The sequence below is a fragment of the Gnatocerus cornutus genome, chromosome 1 (assembly GCF_029298725.1).
Source record: "Gnatocerus cornutus isolate USDA-ARS CGAHR chromosome 1, icGnaCorn1.1, whole genome shotgun sequence".
In the NCBI taxonomy this organism is placed as follows: Eukaryota; Metazoa; Arthropoda; class Insecta; order Coleoptera; family Tenebrionidae; genus Gnatocerus; species Gnatocerus cornutus.
The window spans coordinates 16,152,532-16,168,857 of NC_142233.1; the positions used below are offsets into that span (position 1 = coordinate 16,152,532).

At 29.0% G+C, this 16,326-nt stretch overlaps 1 protein-coding gene across 2 annotated transcripts in view; it reads left to right on the top strand.

The window, feature by feature from the left end:
* The window catches only part of Swim (Secreted Wg-interacting molecule), a 47,168-nt gene extending 31,351 nt beyond the window's left edge, over window positions 1-15,817 (top strand). Inside the window, exons 2-8 of one of the 2 annotated variants that reach the window (XM_088047691.1) lie at window positions 1,330-1,489; window positions 1,582-1,789; window positions 1,845-2,012; window positions 6,048-6,236; window positions 6,295-6,629; window positions 10,649-10,800; window positions 15,211-15,817. In XM_088047691.1, coding sequence (XP_087903817.1) covers window positions 1,330-1,489; window positions 1,582-1,789; window positions 1,845-2,012; window positions 6,048-6,236; window positions 6,295-6,629; window positions 10,649-10,800; window positions 15,211-15,366 — 1,368 coding nt within the window. In that variant the 3' untranslated portion in view covers window positions 15,367-15,817. The remainder of the gene's footprint in view (window positions 1-1,329; window positions 1,490-1,581; window positions 1,790-1,844; window positions 2,013-6,047; window positions 6,237-6,294; window positions 6,630-10,648; window positions 10,801-15,210) is intronic. The other variant, XM_088047700.1, reaches the window with a different exon arrangement.
* The last annotated feature ends 509 nt before the right edge of the window (window positions 15,818-16,326 follow it).

A 16,326-nucleotide genomic window follows, 5' to 3' on the forward strand; every position in this document is an offset into this window, starting at 1 on the left:
TTGTAACTCCCGCAATTTTATAGATATGACGATGAAATTTGGGGAATATACTGAGCTCGACATTCTCATTGGCTGTGCCAATTTTTATAATTTTAGATCAAAAAACACAGATTTTAGACATTTTTATTCTTCGAGCCAAGTCAAAATTTACAAATTATTGTGATTCAATTTTGTAGTTGCGACACTTTTTACGTTGAAACCATGAAATTTGAAGCCATGATTACAATGAACTCTTGCAACAAGTGTACCAAATTACAAAATTTTAGAACAAACAGAAAAAAAATTTAAAGATTTTATTTTCGGAGTAAACCGATATAGGCAAAATTTTGCTTAAAGTTTCGTAACTCGCACAATTTTATAGATTTTATTAAGAAATTTGGGAAATGTACTAAACTCGACATTGTCACTGGCTGTACCAAATTTAATAATTTTATATAAAAAAATACATATTTTAGATATTTTTATTTTTCGAGCAAGTCAAGATTTACAAATTATTGTTATTCATTTTTGTAGCTCCGACACTTTTTACGTTGAAGCGATGAAATTTGGAGCGATGATTATAATGAACAATTTCAAGAAATGTACCAAATTACAACATTTTAAAACAAACAGAAAAAGTTTTAGAAATCTTTATTTTCGGAGTAAACCAAAAAAGTCAAAATTTTGCCTAACGTTCCGTAACTCGCGCAATTTTATAGATTTAACGATGAAATTTGGGGAATGTACTAAACTCAACATCCTCATTAAATGTGCCGGATTTCATAAATTTGGATCAATTAGGAGCAATTTTAGAAAATTTTATTTATGAGAGAAACCAAAAACTTTCAAATTTTTTTTTTAATGTTTGTAACTCTGGTGTTTTTGAAGCGGTGCAAATGCAATTTGTTGGATTTACTAGATTTGACATGCGCATTAGCCACGAATAGTTTTATAATTTTAAATCAAGAAACATAGATTTTAGAAAAATTTTATTTTATTTTTAGAGCAAAATTTAAATGCACATTGTTATTAAATTTTGTAACTCCCACACTTTTTACATTGAAGCAGTGAAATTTATAGCTGCGATTACAATGAACACTTTTAAAAAGTGTCCCAAATTACAAAATTTTACAACAAACAGAAAAAATTTTAGAAATTTTTATTTTCGAAGTCAATCAAAAAAGTCAAAATTTCGCTTAAAGTTTCGTAACTCCCGCAATTTTACCGATATGACAATGAAATTTGGGGAATGTACTAAACTCGACATGCTTATCAGTTGTGCCAAATTTCATAATTTTAGAACAAAATCCCACGATTTTAGAACACTTTATCTTTATTTTTTTTCCTCAGATGGGGCCGAAAACGTGTTCCTGCGCCCTCATAGCCCTCACCTTCCTCTTCACCCTCTCCATCGCCCAAGTGGACAACTACTTCGACCTCCCCGGCCCCTACTGCCAAAACCGCGGCTGCTGCCCCGGCCGCCAAGACGACTGCTCCGTCCCCATCCTAGGTAAGCCCCAGCTAAGTGCCCCCTAACCAAGGCTCCGCTCTGCTTCCACTTTTAACAAAGCTCTTGGTCAAGGGTCCACTTCCCTCTTTTAGGCACTAACGAGGTCGTTTTTGATGAAGGTACGTTGTGCTACTGCGACGACTTCTGCAACCGCACAAGAAACGAAGACTGCTGTCCGGATTTCTGGTCGCACTGCAGAGGAGTGACGCCGCCGCCGATCCCGGCGCCGATTATCGGGTGTACGTATGAGGGGATTGTGTATCCCATTGGGAAGGTGGTCAAGAAGAATTGTAACGCTTGGTAAGGGCGCTGGGGGTGGAGGAGGGTGGTGAAATGAATTTATGAGTTTTTGCAGCAAGTGCGAGCGGATGGGGTTGAAGGGGGAGATGCTGTGCGAGCAGGACCAGTGTCTGATTGAACCGACGATTACGAATTCGATTAATGGGGATTATGGGATTGGGTGGACGGCGACGAATTATTCGCAGTTTTGGGGGCACAAGCTCGAAGAAGGCATCAAATTGAGGTGAGGCAATTTTTTTCTCAAAATTTTTATTACATTTTGTATCTCCGGCAATTTTATTGCTAGAAGAATGAAATTCCAGGACGCTATTAAAATCGATTTGCTTTTTATCTATGCCAAATTACATAATTTTAGATCAAGAAATATAAATTTTAGAAATTTTAGTTTTTAGAAAGAACTCAAAATGCACAAATTGATCTTAAATTTCCTAATTCTGGCATTTTTAATGTAAAAAGTGTGAAATTTTGGGGCTTTACTAATTTACAGTCTTTCATTAACCGTGCTAAATTAGAAAATTTTAGAACAAAAAATACAAATTTTTGAAAATTTTGTATTTGAAAAGAATCGCATTTTGCAAAATTTGCATGAATTTTTGCAACTCTGCTAATTTTAATGTAAGAGGAATGAAATCTCACCAAGTTATTAAAATTAATAATACTGATTTACTATATTGAATTGAACAAATTTAGAGCAAGAAGAATTTTGGAACTTTTTATTTTCAAAATAATTTTCAAATTCTATTCTAACGGCTTTAACTCGCACAGTTTTGACTCCAAAATTATGAAAATATAAGAGATTGATTACTCTCAACATGTCAATCAGCTGAGATAAATTGCAAAATTTCAGAACAAAAACGATAAATTTTAGAAATTTTCGTTTTTAGAACAGCCTCAAAATATGCAAATTGCTTTTAAATTCCGTAACTCTGACAATTTTAAAGCAAAAAGTATGAAATTTGGAGGTTTTACTACTTAAAAGGTTTCAAGTAGCTGTGCTGAATTTGAAAAAGTTAGTACCAAAAACAGAAATTTTAGAAAACTTTATTTTCGGAGCGAACTGTATTTTTTTAAATTTTTATTAATTTTTGCAACTCTGCCGATTTTAATGCTAAAAGAATGAATTTTCAAGAAGTTTTTAAATGCGATAAGCTTATTGACAATGCCAAATGACATAATTTTAAAAGTAAAACTAAAAATTTTAAATTTTAATTTTTAGAACCACCTCAAAATGCACACGTTACTCTTAAATTCTCTAATTCTGACAATTTTAAAGTAAAAAGTATGAAAATTGGGGACTTTACTATTTTAGTGCTTTTAAATTACTGTGTTAAATTAGAAAATTTTATAACAAAAAACACGTTTTAGAAAATTTTATTTTTGAAGCAAACTTTTTTTTTAATTTTTAGAAAAAATTGTCACTCTGCCGTTTCTAAAGATAGAAGAATAAAATTTTCGAAAGTTATCAAAAGCAACATACTTATTAATGACGCCAAATTACATAATTTTAGAACAAAAACTAAAAATTTTAGAAATTTTTATTTTAGAAATTTTTATTTTTAGAACGACGTCAAATTGCACAAATTGCTGTTTAATTACATAACTCTGACATTTTTTATGCAAAAAGTATGAAATTTGGAGCTCTTATTTTTTTATAAGTTCTAATTCACTGTGCTCAATTAGGAAAGTTCAGAACAAAAATTATAAATTTTAGGAAATTTTATTTTGGGAGCAAACCGTATTTTTCAATTTTTTTATTAAATTATGTAACTCTGCCAATTTTAATTCTAGAAGAATGAAATTTCTAGGAGTTATTAAAAGCGATATGTTAATTGATTATGCTAAATTATATAATTTTAGAACAAAAACTGAAAATTTTAGAAATTTTTAACAACCTCAAAATGCAAAAATTGCTATTTAATTACATAACTCTGGCATTTTTGACGTCAAAAGTATGAAATTTGGAAGTTTTACTCTTCTAGAGACTCTAAATTACTTTGTTCATTTCAAAATTTTTAAAACAAGAAACACAAATTTTAGAAAATTTTATTTTTTGAACTACCTTAAAATCCATAAATTTCTTCTAAAATTCTCTAATTCTGACAATTTTAAAGTTAAAAGTTTGAAATTTTGAGGCTTTACTATTTTAGTGCTTTTAAATTACTGTGTTAAATTTGAAAATTTTAGAACAAAAAACACATTTTAGAAAATTTTATTTTAAAGCAAAGTTTTTTTTTTCATTTTTAGAAAAAATTGGAACTCTGCTGTTTTAGTGGTAGATGAATAAAATTTCCGAAAGTTATTAAAAGCGACATGGTTGTTAACAGTGTCAAATTACATAATTTTAGAACAAAAACTAAAAATTTTAGAAATTTTTATTTTTGAAACGACGTCAAATTGCACAAATTGTTGTTTAATTACATAACTCTCACATTTTTGATGCAAAAAGTATAAAATTAGGAGTTTTTATTTCTTCATAAGTTCTAATTCACTGTGCTCAATTAGGCAATTTTAGAACAAAAATTACAAATTTTAAAAAAATTTATGTTGGGAGCGAACTGTATTTTTCTAAATTTTTATTAAATTCTGTAACTGTCAATTTTAATTCTAGGAATGAAATTTCTAGGAGTTATTAAAAGCAATATGTTTATTAAACGTGCTAAACTATATAATTTTAGAACAAAAACTGAAAATTTTAGAAATTTTTATGTTTAGAACAACCTTAAAATGCACAAATTGCTATTTAATTACATAACTCTGACATTTTTAACGCAAAAATGTGAAACTTAAGGCTTTTTCTTTCAGAGGCTCTAATTCACTGCGCTAAATTAGAAAATTATAAAAATTACAAATTTTAGAAAATTTTATTTTATAAGCGAAATTTTGTAACTTTGCCGATTTGAATCCTAGAAGAATGAAATTTCTGGGAGTTATTTAAAGCGATATGTTTATTAACAATGCTAAATTATATAATTCTAGAGCAAAAACTAAAAATTTTAGAAATTTGATTTTTAGAACGACCTCAATCAAAATATACAAATTGCTTTTTCATTAGATAACTTTTACACTTTTGACGCACAAAGTATGAAATTTGAAGGCTTTATTTTTTTAGAGACTCTAATTCACTGCGCTAAATTAGAAAATTTTTGAACAAAAATTACAAAATTTTAGAAAATTTTATTTTGGGAGCGAACCGTATTTTTCAAAATTTTTATTAAATTCTGTAACTCCGACAATTTTAATTCAAAAAATATGAAATTTGGAGGTTTTGCCACTTAAAAGGTTCCAGGTAATTGTGCTAAGTTAGAAAAATTTAGAACAAAAAACACAATTTTTATAAAATTTAATTTTCGGAACAAACTCTATTTTCAAAATTTTTATTAAATTCTGTAAGTCGGCCGATTTGAATCCTAGATAAATAAAATTTCTGGGAGTTATTTAAAGCGATATGATTATTAACGATACTAAATTACATAATTTTAGAACAAGAACTAAAAATTTTAGAAATTTTAATTTTTGGAACGATTTTAAAATGTACAAATTGCTATTTAATTGCACAACTATGACATTTTTGACGCAAAAAGTATGAAATTTAAAGGCTACATTTCTTCAAAGGCTCTAATACATTGTGTTAAATTAGAAAATTTTGAAACAAAAGACACAAATTTTTAGAAAATATGACTTAGGGAGTAAACCGAATTTTTAAAATTTTTTATTAAAGCTTTTATAATTCTGCTAATTTTAATCTTAGAAGAATGAAATTTTTGGAAGTTAGTAAAACCAAAATTGCAAAATGCAATTGCAAAATTATATAATTTTAGAAAAAAAAATTAAAATTTTAAAAATTTATTTTTTTAATTTTTAGATTGTTTTAACATATTTTTTAACTTTATTAGCTAGTTTTGATACCTTTATTAACTCTTAACCATTTCTAGAAGACTCCACAAACTACAATATTTTTTATCAGGACCATAATTAAAAAAAAATGGTTAGTGGTTTCAATGTGATCACTGCGCTTTCCTTCCAAAAACACTAAAATTTGGAAGACACTCAACCGTTCATTTGAGCTCGTACCGGAAAATTGAATTCCCCATCAAATTTCCCATAAAACGGTACCAAAAACGCCAAAATCACACGTGAAATAACCGATCTATTGCAATTTTTTCCAACAAACAGTAATTTACGTACTGAGGATCATAAGAATCATCGTTGTGGTACGAGACGTGAAACTCTCACCCGAGTCGTGGCTCAAATTTTCCAGATTGGGCACTCTCCAACCTCAACGCTTCGTGATGCGCATGACTCCAGTCCGCCGAATCTACGACCCCCATTCCTTCCCTCGGGACTTCGACGCCGAAATGAAATGGCCAGGATTCATCACACAAGTCCAGGACCAAGGGTGGTGCGGCTCCTCATGGGCCATCTCCACGGCCGCTGTGGCTTCCGACAGGTAATCAATGGAATTTACAGTTGCGAACGAAAAATTTTACTCGCTTATTAATCGTTAGGTTCGCCATTTTGTCGAAGGGCCGCGAACGAGTGACGCTTTCCGCTCAACATTTGGTGTCGTGCGACAAAAGAGGTCAACAGAGCTGTAATGGGGGATATTTGGATCGGGCTTGGTCTTATACTAGGAAGTTTGGATTGGTGGATGAGGATTGCTTCCCGTACACTGCGACCAATGAGAGGTGTCGGGTTCCTAGAGGTGGGGATTTGTTGACGGCCAAATGTCAACTTCCGCAGTTTGTGGACAGGAAGTCGAAGTATAAGGTGGCGCCTGCGTACAGGATTGGGAATGAGACCGATATTATGTACGATATTTTGAACTCCGGCCCTGTGCAAGGTAAGTTTTTTTTTGGTATGTTGGTAACAATGTCATCGATTGTGTTTGACTGATATTATGACACAACTATCATAATTTTCAAAATGCAGTGACGAAAAAATATCAAAAATATAAAATTTGGAAAAATTTTGAAAATCTGAAAATCAAAAATAGTTTTTGAATAAAGAATAAAACAAAAAAAATGGATGTTATAAAATTCGAAAATCACATTAAAGCGAATAATCGAGAAACTAGGAAGTTGGAGAAATTAAAAAAAATCAAAATGTCAAAATTTGACAATTTGCGGAATTAAAGAGAATCCATTTTTTTTTAAACTCTATTGAGCTGTTAATTTTAACGCTAAACCAATAAAATTTGGTGGATTTATTACATTGAACGTCTTAAACGAGTGTCTAAAATTTCGGAAATATGGATCAAAAAGTGAAATTTTTGGATTTTTTTTTGTTAAGCCGAGCAAAAAATATCAAAATTTTTCATTGAATCTTAGAAGTCTGGTAGTTTTAACGTTAAATTAATGAAATTTGGTGGACTTTATTACTTTGTAAATCTTGATTGAGTGTGTCAAATTTCAAAATTTTGATACTAAAAGTGAAAATTTTGGAACTTTTATGTAGTCAAAATCCAAAATTTTCTTGTAAATTCTGTAAGATCGCTATCGCAAAAGTGATGAAATTTTGTAAATTAATTACTTCAGGGGTCTTTATAGTGCTTTAAATTTTAAAATGAAATTTTTGTTTATAGGACAACCTGAAAATTCAAAATTTTCTATTAAAATCTGTAAATTCGCTGATTTTAACTCAAAATTAATAAAATTTGGTGGAAACCTTACTTTAAATGCAATTATCGAGTATGTTAAATTTCTGAATTTTGAAAAGTGAAAATTTAAGAATTTTTTTTAGGTACTCAAAATTCAATATTTTTTTTTAAACTCTGTAAATTTGCTATTTTTGTTGTAAAATTAATGAAATTTAGCAGACTAATTTCTTTGGAGGTCTTTATTGAGTGCTTTCAATTTCTGACTTTAAAACAAAAAATTAAAATTTTAGAATTTTTTGATTGGAAGACTACCTGGAAGTCTAAAGTTTTTCATTAAATTTTCAAAATCCGCTGGCTTTAATTCAAAATTTATGAAATTTGGTGAAAATCTTACTTTTCATGATCTTACGAGTATGTTAAATTTCAGAATTTTGAAACAAGAAGTGAAAATTTTAGAACTTTTTATGTAACCAAAATCCAAAATTTTCTATTCGACTTTATAAGATCCTTGTTTTAACTCAAAATTAATGAAATTTGGCGGAAATCTTACTTTGGATGTTCTCATCGAATATGTTAAATTTTAGAATTCATTACTTTCAGGGTCGTTATCAACTGATTTAAATTTCAGTCTTTTGAAACAAAAATTTTCAATTTTTAAATAAAAAAATTAAAATTTTAGAATTTTTTCTTTGTATGAGAAACTAAAAATTCAATTTTTTTTATTAAATCCAACAAACCCGCTGGTTTTAACTCAAAATTAATGAAATTTGGTGAATGTATTAGTTGGGGGGTCTTTATCAAGTGTTTTAAATTTCAAAATTTTAGGACTAAGAATAAAAATTTTGGAATTTTTTGTTTGTAGGACAACCTGAAAAACCAAAATTTTCTATTAAATTCTGTAAGTCTGTTGCATTTAATTCAAAATTTTTGAAATTTGGTGGAAATCTTACTTTGTATGTTCTTATCAAGTATATTAAATTTCAGAATTTTGAAAGAAGAAGCGAAAATTTTAGAACTTTTTATGTATGCAAAATTCAAATTTTTTTATTAAACTTTATAAGATCCTTAGTTTTAACTCACAATTAATGAAATTTAGCGGAAATCTTTCTTTGGATGTTCTCATCGAATATGATAAATTTCAAAATTTTGAAACAAGTGAAAGTTTTGGAAATTTTTATTTACTCAAAATCCAAAATTTTTATTTAAATTCTATAAGTTGGCTACTTACTTATCACGCAAAATTAATGAAATTTAGTAAATTATTTACTTTTTGGCACTTTATCGAGTGCTTTAAATTTCAGAATTTAAAAAAAAATTGGAATTTTTTTGTAGGACAACTTGAAAATTCAAAATTTTCTATTAAATTTAGTAAGTCAGCTGGTTTGAACTAAACTGGAATTAAAAATTTTCTTTTAAATTCTATAAAATCGCTATTTTCAACATAAATTAGATGAAATTTAGTAGAAGATTTTTTACAAGGGGGTTTATAAAGTACTCTAAATTTCAGACTTTAAAAACTAAAAATAAAAATTTTGGAATGTTTTCTTTGTAGGACAACCTGAAAATCCAAAATGTTCTTTTAAATTCCGTAAGTCAGCTGGTTTTACCTCAAAATTATGAAATTTGGTGGAAATTTTACTTTGGATGTTCTTATCGAGTACGTTAAATTTCAGAATTTTTAAACAAGTAAAAATTTTGGATTTTTTTTGTACCCAAAATCTCAAATTTTCTTTAAAATTTTATAACATCGCTATTTTTAACGCAAAATTGATTAAATTTAGTAGATTAATTACTTTTGAGACGTTTATCGAGTGCTTTAAATTTGAGAATATTAAATCAAAAAATAAAAATTTTGTAATGTTTTTTTGTATGAAGACCAGAAAATCCAAAATTTTCCATAAAATTTTATAAATCTGCTGGTTTTAATTCAAAATTAATGAAATTTCGTGGAAATCTTACTTTGCATGTTCTTATCGAGTACGATAAATTTCAGAATTTTGAAACTTGAAACAAATATTTTAAAAAATTTTTATTTATTGAAACTCTAAAATTTGCTTTTAAAATTCTTAAGATCACTAGTTTTAACGTAAAATTAATGATTTGATGGAAATCCTACTGTGAACGTTTTTATTGAGTACGTTAAACTTGAGGATTAGTAAACAAAAAGTGACAATTTTGAATTTTTTTTCATTTACTCAAAATTAAAAATTTTCTTTTAAATTCTATAAAATCGCTATTTTCGACATAAATTAGATGAAATTTAGTAGAAGATTTTTTACCAGGGTCTTTGTAAAGTACTTTAAATGTCAGACTTTAAAAACAAAAAATAAAAATTTTGGAATGTTTTCTTTGTAGGACAACCTGAAAATTCAAAATTTTTTTTAAATTCCGTAAGTCAGCTGGTTTTACCTCAAAATTAATGAAATTTGCTGGAAATCTTACTTTGAATATTCTTATCGAGTATGTCAAATTTCAGAATTTTTAAAGAAGTGAAAATTTTAGAATTTTTTTATCTACTCAAAATACAAAATTGTTTTTTTTTTAATTCTATTAGATCGCTATTTTTAACGCAAGATTATTGAAGTTTATTAGATTAATTACTTTCGGGGTCTTTATCTATTGCTTTAAATTTGAGAATTTTCAATCAAAAAATAAAAATTTTGGATTTTTTTTTTGTCAGAGGGGGCCTGAAAATCCATAATTTTTTATTAAATTTTGTTAGTCCCCTGGTTTTAACTCAAAAATAAAAAAAATCGTGGATGTATTACTTGAGGGGTCTTTATCACGTGTTTTAAATTCCAAAATTTTAGAACAAAAAGTAAAATATTTGGATTTTTTTATGTGTAGAGTGAGCTGAAAATCCAAATTTTTCTATAAAATGCAATAAGTCCGATGAATTTAACTCAGAATTTATAAATTTGGTGGATTTATTACTCTAGGACTCTTCATCCACGCTATGAAATTTCAAAATTTTGGAAAAAACAGAGCAAATTTTGGAACTGCCTGAAAATCAAAAATATCCGCCAGTTTTAGGATTTTAGGAATTCTTTCCAGTTTCACACTTATTACGACCAGGTAAACCTTCAGCACGTTTCAGTACATTTCCTCAGCATATTAAGATAAAAAAACCACATCTAACATGTTTATTCCAACCCAAAGAGGTTGAGTAAATACAGACTTTGTATCATTGCCTCACCCGCGCTCAAACAATTCCCAAGATAAATAAAAACTCAACACAACAAAATTCCTTTGCGATTTTCCAGCGACCATGAAAGTCTACCACGACTTCTTCACCTACAAAGGCGGCATCTACAAGCACTCCCCCATCTCCACCGGCGACAGGACCGGCTACCACTCCGTCAGAATTGTGGGCTGGGGCGAAGAGTACACCCCTGAAGGCCTCAAGAAGTACTGGGTACGTATGTCGAATCTCGATCGAAAATTATCAAACGTTCAGTTTTGATTGGTCTAAACTGCAGCGATAGGGTTAGTTTAGACACGACTATAATCGAATAATCGTTTGTCCAAAATGTTCTGGAAATCATGAATTATAAGACTGTTTTAATTTAAGACTTTAATGAACAATATTATCGTAATTCAAGTACTAACTTTAGTACATTGAACGTCTTAAACGAGTGTGTCAAATTTCAGAAATATGAAGAAAAAAGTGAAATTTTTGGATTTTTTTTTGTGTAGGCCGACCGAAAAATATCAAAATTTTTCATTAAATCTTAGAAGTCTGGTAGTTTTAACGTTAAATTAATGAAATTTGGTGAACTTATTACTTTGTAAATTTTTATTGAGTGTTTAATTTCAGAATTATGATACAAAAAGTGAAAATTTTGGAATTTTTATGTAGTCAAAATCCAAAATTTTCTTGTAAATTCTGTAAGATCGCTATTATAGAGTCATAGAGTCTTCATAAAGTGCTTTAAATTTCAGACTTTTAAACCAAAAAATTACAATTTTCAAATTTTTGTTTATAGGACGACCTGAAAATTCAAAATTTTCCATTAAAATCTGTAAATTCGCTGATTTTAACTCAAAATTAATGAAATTTGGTGGAAATCTTACTTTGGATGTTCTTATCAAGTATGTAAATTTTTTTAAACTTTCCCTGTTTTCCTTGTAATTTGGTGCACCCTCTCCTTTTTTCCCTGTGATTTCGTTCAACCTCCCCTTATTTTTTGTAATTTTTCGTCTAAATTCTCATGATTTCCTTGTAATTTGGCCTAACAGCTACTTTTTTCTTTGTGATTTCGTCTAAATTTTTCTGATTTTCGTGTGATTTTGTGCAACTACCCCTTATTTTCTTGTAATTGTGTAAATTTTCCCTAATTTCCTTGTTATTTGGCACACCCTCTCTTTTTTTCCTTCTGATTTGGTCAAAATTTTCCTGATTTTCTTGTGATTTTGTTGAACCTTTCCTTATTTTTTGCAATTTTGTCTAAATTCTTATGATTTTTCTTGTAATTTGACTCAACCTCTCCTTTTTTTTTTCTGATTTCGTCTAAATTCCCCTGATTTCCTTGTAATTTGGTTCAACCTCTCCTTTTTTTTTCTTGTGATTTCGTCTAAATTCTCCTGATTTCCGTGTGATTTCGCGCAACTACCCCTTATTTCATTGTGATTTTGTAAAAATTTCCCTGATTTCATTGTGATTTCGTTTAACCTTAAAATGAAAAATTTGTAACTCTGGAAGTTTTTACGCCACGGCAATGAAATGTAGGGATGTTATTAGTTTGGATTTACTTATCTGCTCCCCTAAATTTTGTAGACCAAAAGACACAGTTTTTAGAATTTTTTATTTAAATAAACTAAAATTTTTCAATTTTTGAAAATAAAAATTTGTAACTCTGGAAGTTTTTATGCCAGACAATGAAATTTAGAAAGGTTCTTAGTTTGAATCTACTTGTCAAATTCCCTAAATTTGAACGTTGTAGAGCAAAAGACACAGTTTTTAGAATTTTTTATTTAAATGATCTAAAATTTTCCAATTTTTGAAAATAAAAATTTGTAACTCTAGAAGTTTTTATGCCACGGAAATAAAATTTAGGGAGGTTACTAGTTTTGATCTACTTGTCAAATCCCTTAAAATTGAACGTTGTAGAGCAAAAGACGCAGTTTTTCGAAATTTTTATTTTGCAGATGAACTTAAAATTTCCAATTTTTGAAATGAAAAATTTGTAACTCTGGAAGTTTTTACGCCACGGCAATGAAATTTAGGGCGGTTACTAGTTTGGATCTACTTATCAACTTTTCCAAATTTAAACGTTGGAGAGCAAAAGACACAGATTTTAGAATTTTTTATTTAAATGAACTAAAAGTTTCCAATTTTTGAAAATAAAAATTTGTAACTCTGGAAGTTTTTATGTCACGGAAATAAAAATTAGGGAGGTTACTAGTTTGGACCTACTTATCAACTCCCCCAAATTTGAACGTTGTAGAGCAAAAGACACAGTTTTTAGAATTTTTTATTTAAATGAACTAAAATTTTCCAATTTTTAAAAATAAAAATTTGTAACTCTGGAAGTCTTATTGCCACGACTTAATGAAATTGAGGAAGGTTATTAGCTTGGATCTACTTGTCGAATCCCCTAAATTTGAATGTTGTAAAGCAAAAGACGCAGTTTTTAGATTTTTTTATTTCGCAGATGAACTTAAAATTTCCAATTTTTGAAATGAAAAATTTGTAACTCTGGAAGTTTTTATGCCACGAAAACGAAATTAAAGGAGGTTACTAGTTTGGAGTTACTTATCAACTCCCCTAAACTTGAACATTGTAGAGCAAAAGACACAGTTTTTCGTAATTTTAATTCAAATGAACTAAAATTTTCCAATTTTTGAAAATAAAAATTTGTAACTCTGGAAGTTTTTATGCCACGACAATGAAATTTAGGATGGTTATTAGTTTGGATTTACTTGTCAAATTTCCTAAAACTTAACGTTGTAAAGCAGAAGACGCAGTTTTTAGAATTTTTTATTTCGCAGATGAACTTAAAATTACGAATTTTAGAAATAAAAAATTTATAACTCTGGAAGTTTTTATGTCACGGCAATAAAATTTAGGAAGGTTATTAGTTTCGGTCTATTTGTCAAATTCCCTAAATTTGAATGTTTTAGAGCAAAAGATGCAGTTTTTAGAATTTTTCATTCAAATGAACTAAAATTTTCCAATTTTTGAAATAAAAAATTCGTAACTCTGGAAGTTTTTATGCCACGAAAATCAAATTAAGGGAGGTTACTAGTTTAGATTTACTTATCAACTTCCCTAAATTTGAATATTGTAGAGCAAAAGACACAGTTTTTAGCATTTTTAATTTAAATGAACTAAAATTTTCCAATTTTTGAAATGAAAAATTTGTAACTCTGGAAGTTTTTATGTCACGGAAATGAAATTAAGGGAGGTTATTATTTTTTATCTACTTGTCAAATTTCCTAAAATTTAACGTTGTAAAGCAAAAGACACAGTTTTCAGAATTTTTTTATTTCGCAGATGAACTTAAAATTACGAATTTTAGAAATAAAAAATTTATAACTCTGGAAGTTTTTATGTCACGGCAATAAAATTTAGGAAGGTTATTAGTTTCAGTCTATTTGTGAAATTCTCTAAATTTGAATGTTTTAGAGCAAAAGACTCAGTCTTTAGAATTTTTCATTTAAATGAACTAAAATTTTCCAATTTTTGAAATGAAAAATTCGTAACTCTGGAAGTTTTTATGCCACGAAAATCAAATTAAGGGAGGTTACTAGTTTAGATTTACTTATCAACTTCCCTAAATTTGAATATTGTAGAGCAAAAGACACAGTTTTTAGCATTTTTAATTTAAATGAACTAAAATTTTCCAATTTTTGAAATGAAAAATTTGTAACTCTGGAAGTTTTTATGTCACGGAAATGAAATTATGGGAGGTTATTATTTTTTATCTACTTGTCAAATTTCCTAAAATTTAACGTTGTAAAGCAAAAGACGCAGTTTTCAGAATTTTTTTATTTCGCAGATGAACTTAAAATTACGAATTTTAGAAATAAAAAATTTATAACTCTGGAAGTTTTTATGTCACGGCAATAAAATTTAGGAAGGTTATTAGTTTCCGTCTATTTGTCAAATTCCCTAAATTTGAATGTTTTAGAGCAAAAGATGCAGTTTTTAGAATTTTTCATTTAAATGAACTAAAATTTTCCAATTTTTGAAATAAAAAATTCGTAACTCTGGAAGTTTTTATGCCACAAACATCAAATTAAGGGAGGTTACTAGTTTAGATTTACTTATCAACTTCCCTAAATTTGAATATTGTAGAGCAAAAGACACAGTTTTTAGCATTTTTAATTTAAATGAACTAAAATTTTCCAATTTTTGAAAATAAAAATTTGTAACTCTGGAAGTTTTTATGCCACGACAATGAAATTTAGAAAGGTTATTAGTTTGGATTTACTTGTCAAATTTCCTAAAACTTAACGTTGTAAAGCAATAGACGCAGTTTTTAGAATTTTTTATTTAATTGAACTAAATTTTCCCAATTTTTGAAAATAAAAAATTTGTAACTCTGGAAGTTTTTATGCCACGGAAATGCAATTTAAGGAGGTTACTAGTTTCAATCTACTTGCCAAATCCCCCAAAATTGAAAGTTGTAGAGCAAAAGATGCAGTTTTTAGAATTTTTTATTTCGCAGATGAACTGAAATGAAAAATTTGTGGTCTTAAGTAGAATAGCAACCTGCTAGCCTTCGCCTCTTATATTTCTCTTTTTGTTTTATGCATCCATTTTCTTTGTAATAAAGCCTTGTTTTTATTATTACTATGATTACTAATTCCTCATTTGCAGAAAGTGGCGAACAGTTGGGGCCCCGCCTGGGGCGAAAACGGCTTCTTCCGCATCCTCCGCGGCTCCAACGAGTGCGAAATCGAGTCGTTCGTCTTGGGAACTTGGCCGGAAATCGAGAACAAGTTGCTTTTGGGCAACGACATCATCCCCTTGTAGTGTTCCACCGGGCGAGCCAATCAAACCGATGCAGTCACGTCGGTGATTGAACCGTCGGTGCTTTGACAGCTGTCAGCTCGCCGTTTTACTTCAACTGCCATGTTATGTGTTCTGACAACCTGCAACTGTTATTAAAAATCGTTTTGTATAATTTATTGTAATTTATTGGGTGACGGCAAACTATTCTGTAACCTCATTTCGTGATGTGTGGCACTTATCTCGCTTAAAAAAAAAGTTATTATTAATGGCCTGCTATTAGCACTGTTAGTGAGTGTAAACAGATGAAGAAAATTTTTTTTTGGATAGTTTACTGTCACTGGAGTTACATTATCGTACGTGTGAATACTAATGATATCTCGATGTAGTCACAGCACAAAAAATAATACCGTAAGCTGAACAGATCATAATATATTTTTATATGTTTAGTTAATAAATAGATTATTTTAACGAAGATTATTGGCTTTTTATGCAAATCGAAGGGGTTACGTCAGTATCCGGCGCATTTGACGTAAACAAAGAGTGATTTCATTCAAATGTCACGGTTGTCGACGTGGAGAAGTTTATTTGCTAAAATTAGCAGGCAACTGTTGGGAATTAAGAGGTGCTAAATATGATGGAAATTTTCTGAAATTGTTTGGTAATTTTATATTTTGTTATTTCGCACTGTTTTGGTACAAATTTTATTGAAACTTTGAAAATTTTCAAAATAGTTTTTTTGTTAAGTTTCTTGTTGCTCTAAAATTTTGTAATTTGGCACAGTTGGTAGACGTGTCAAAAATATTTATTCCCTAAAATTTTATGGTCTTTATATTACAATTGCTTGAATTACGGAATTTTATAGAGAATTTTACAAATTTTGTGTTCGGCTCTAAAATAAAAATTTCTAAAAAATTACCTTCTTGTTAAAATATTTTCTAATTTAGCACAGTTGAAAGACGTGTCAAAAATTATCATTTCTCA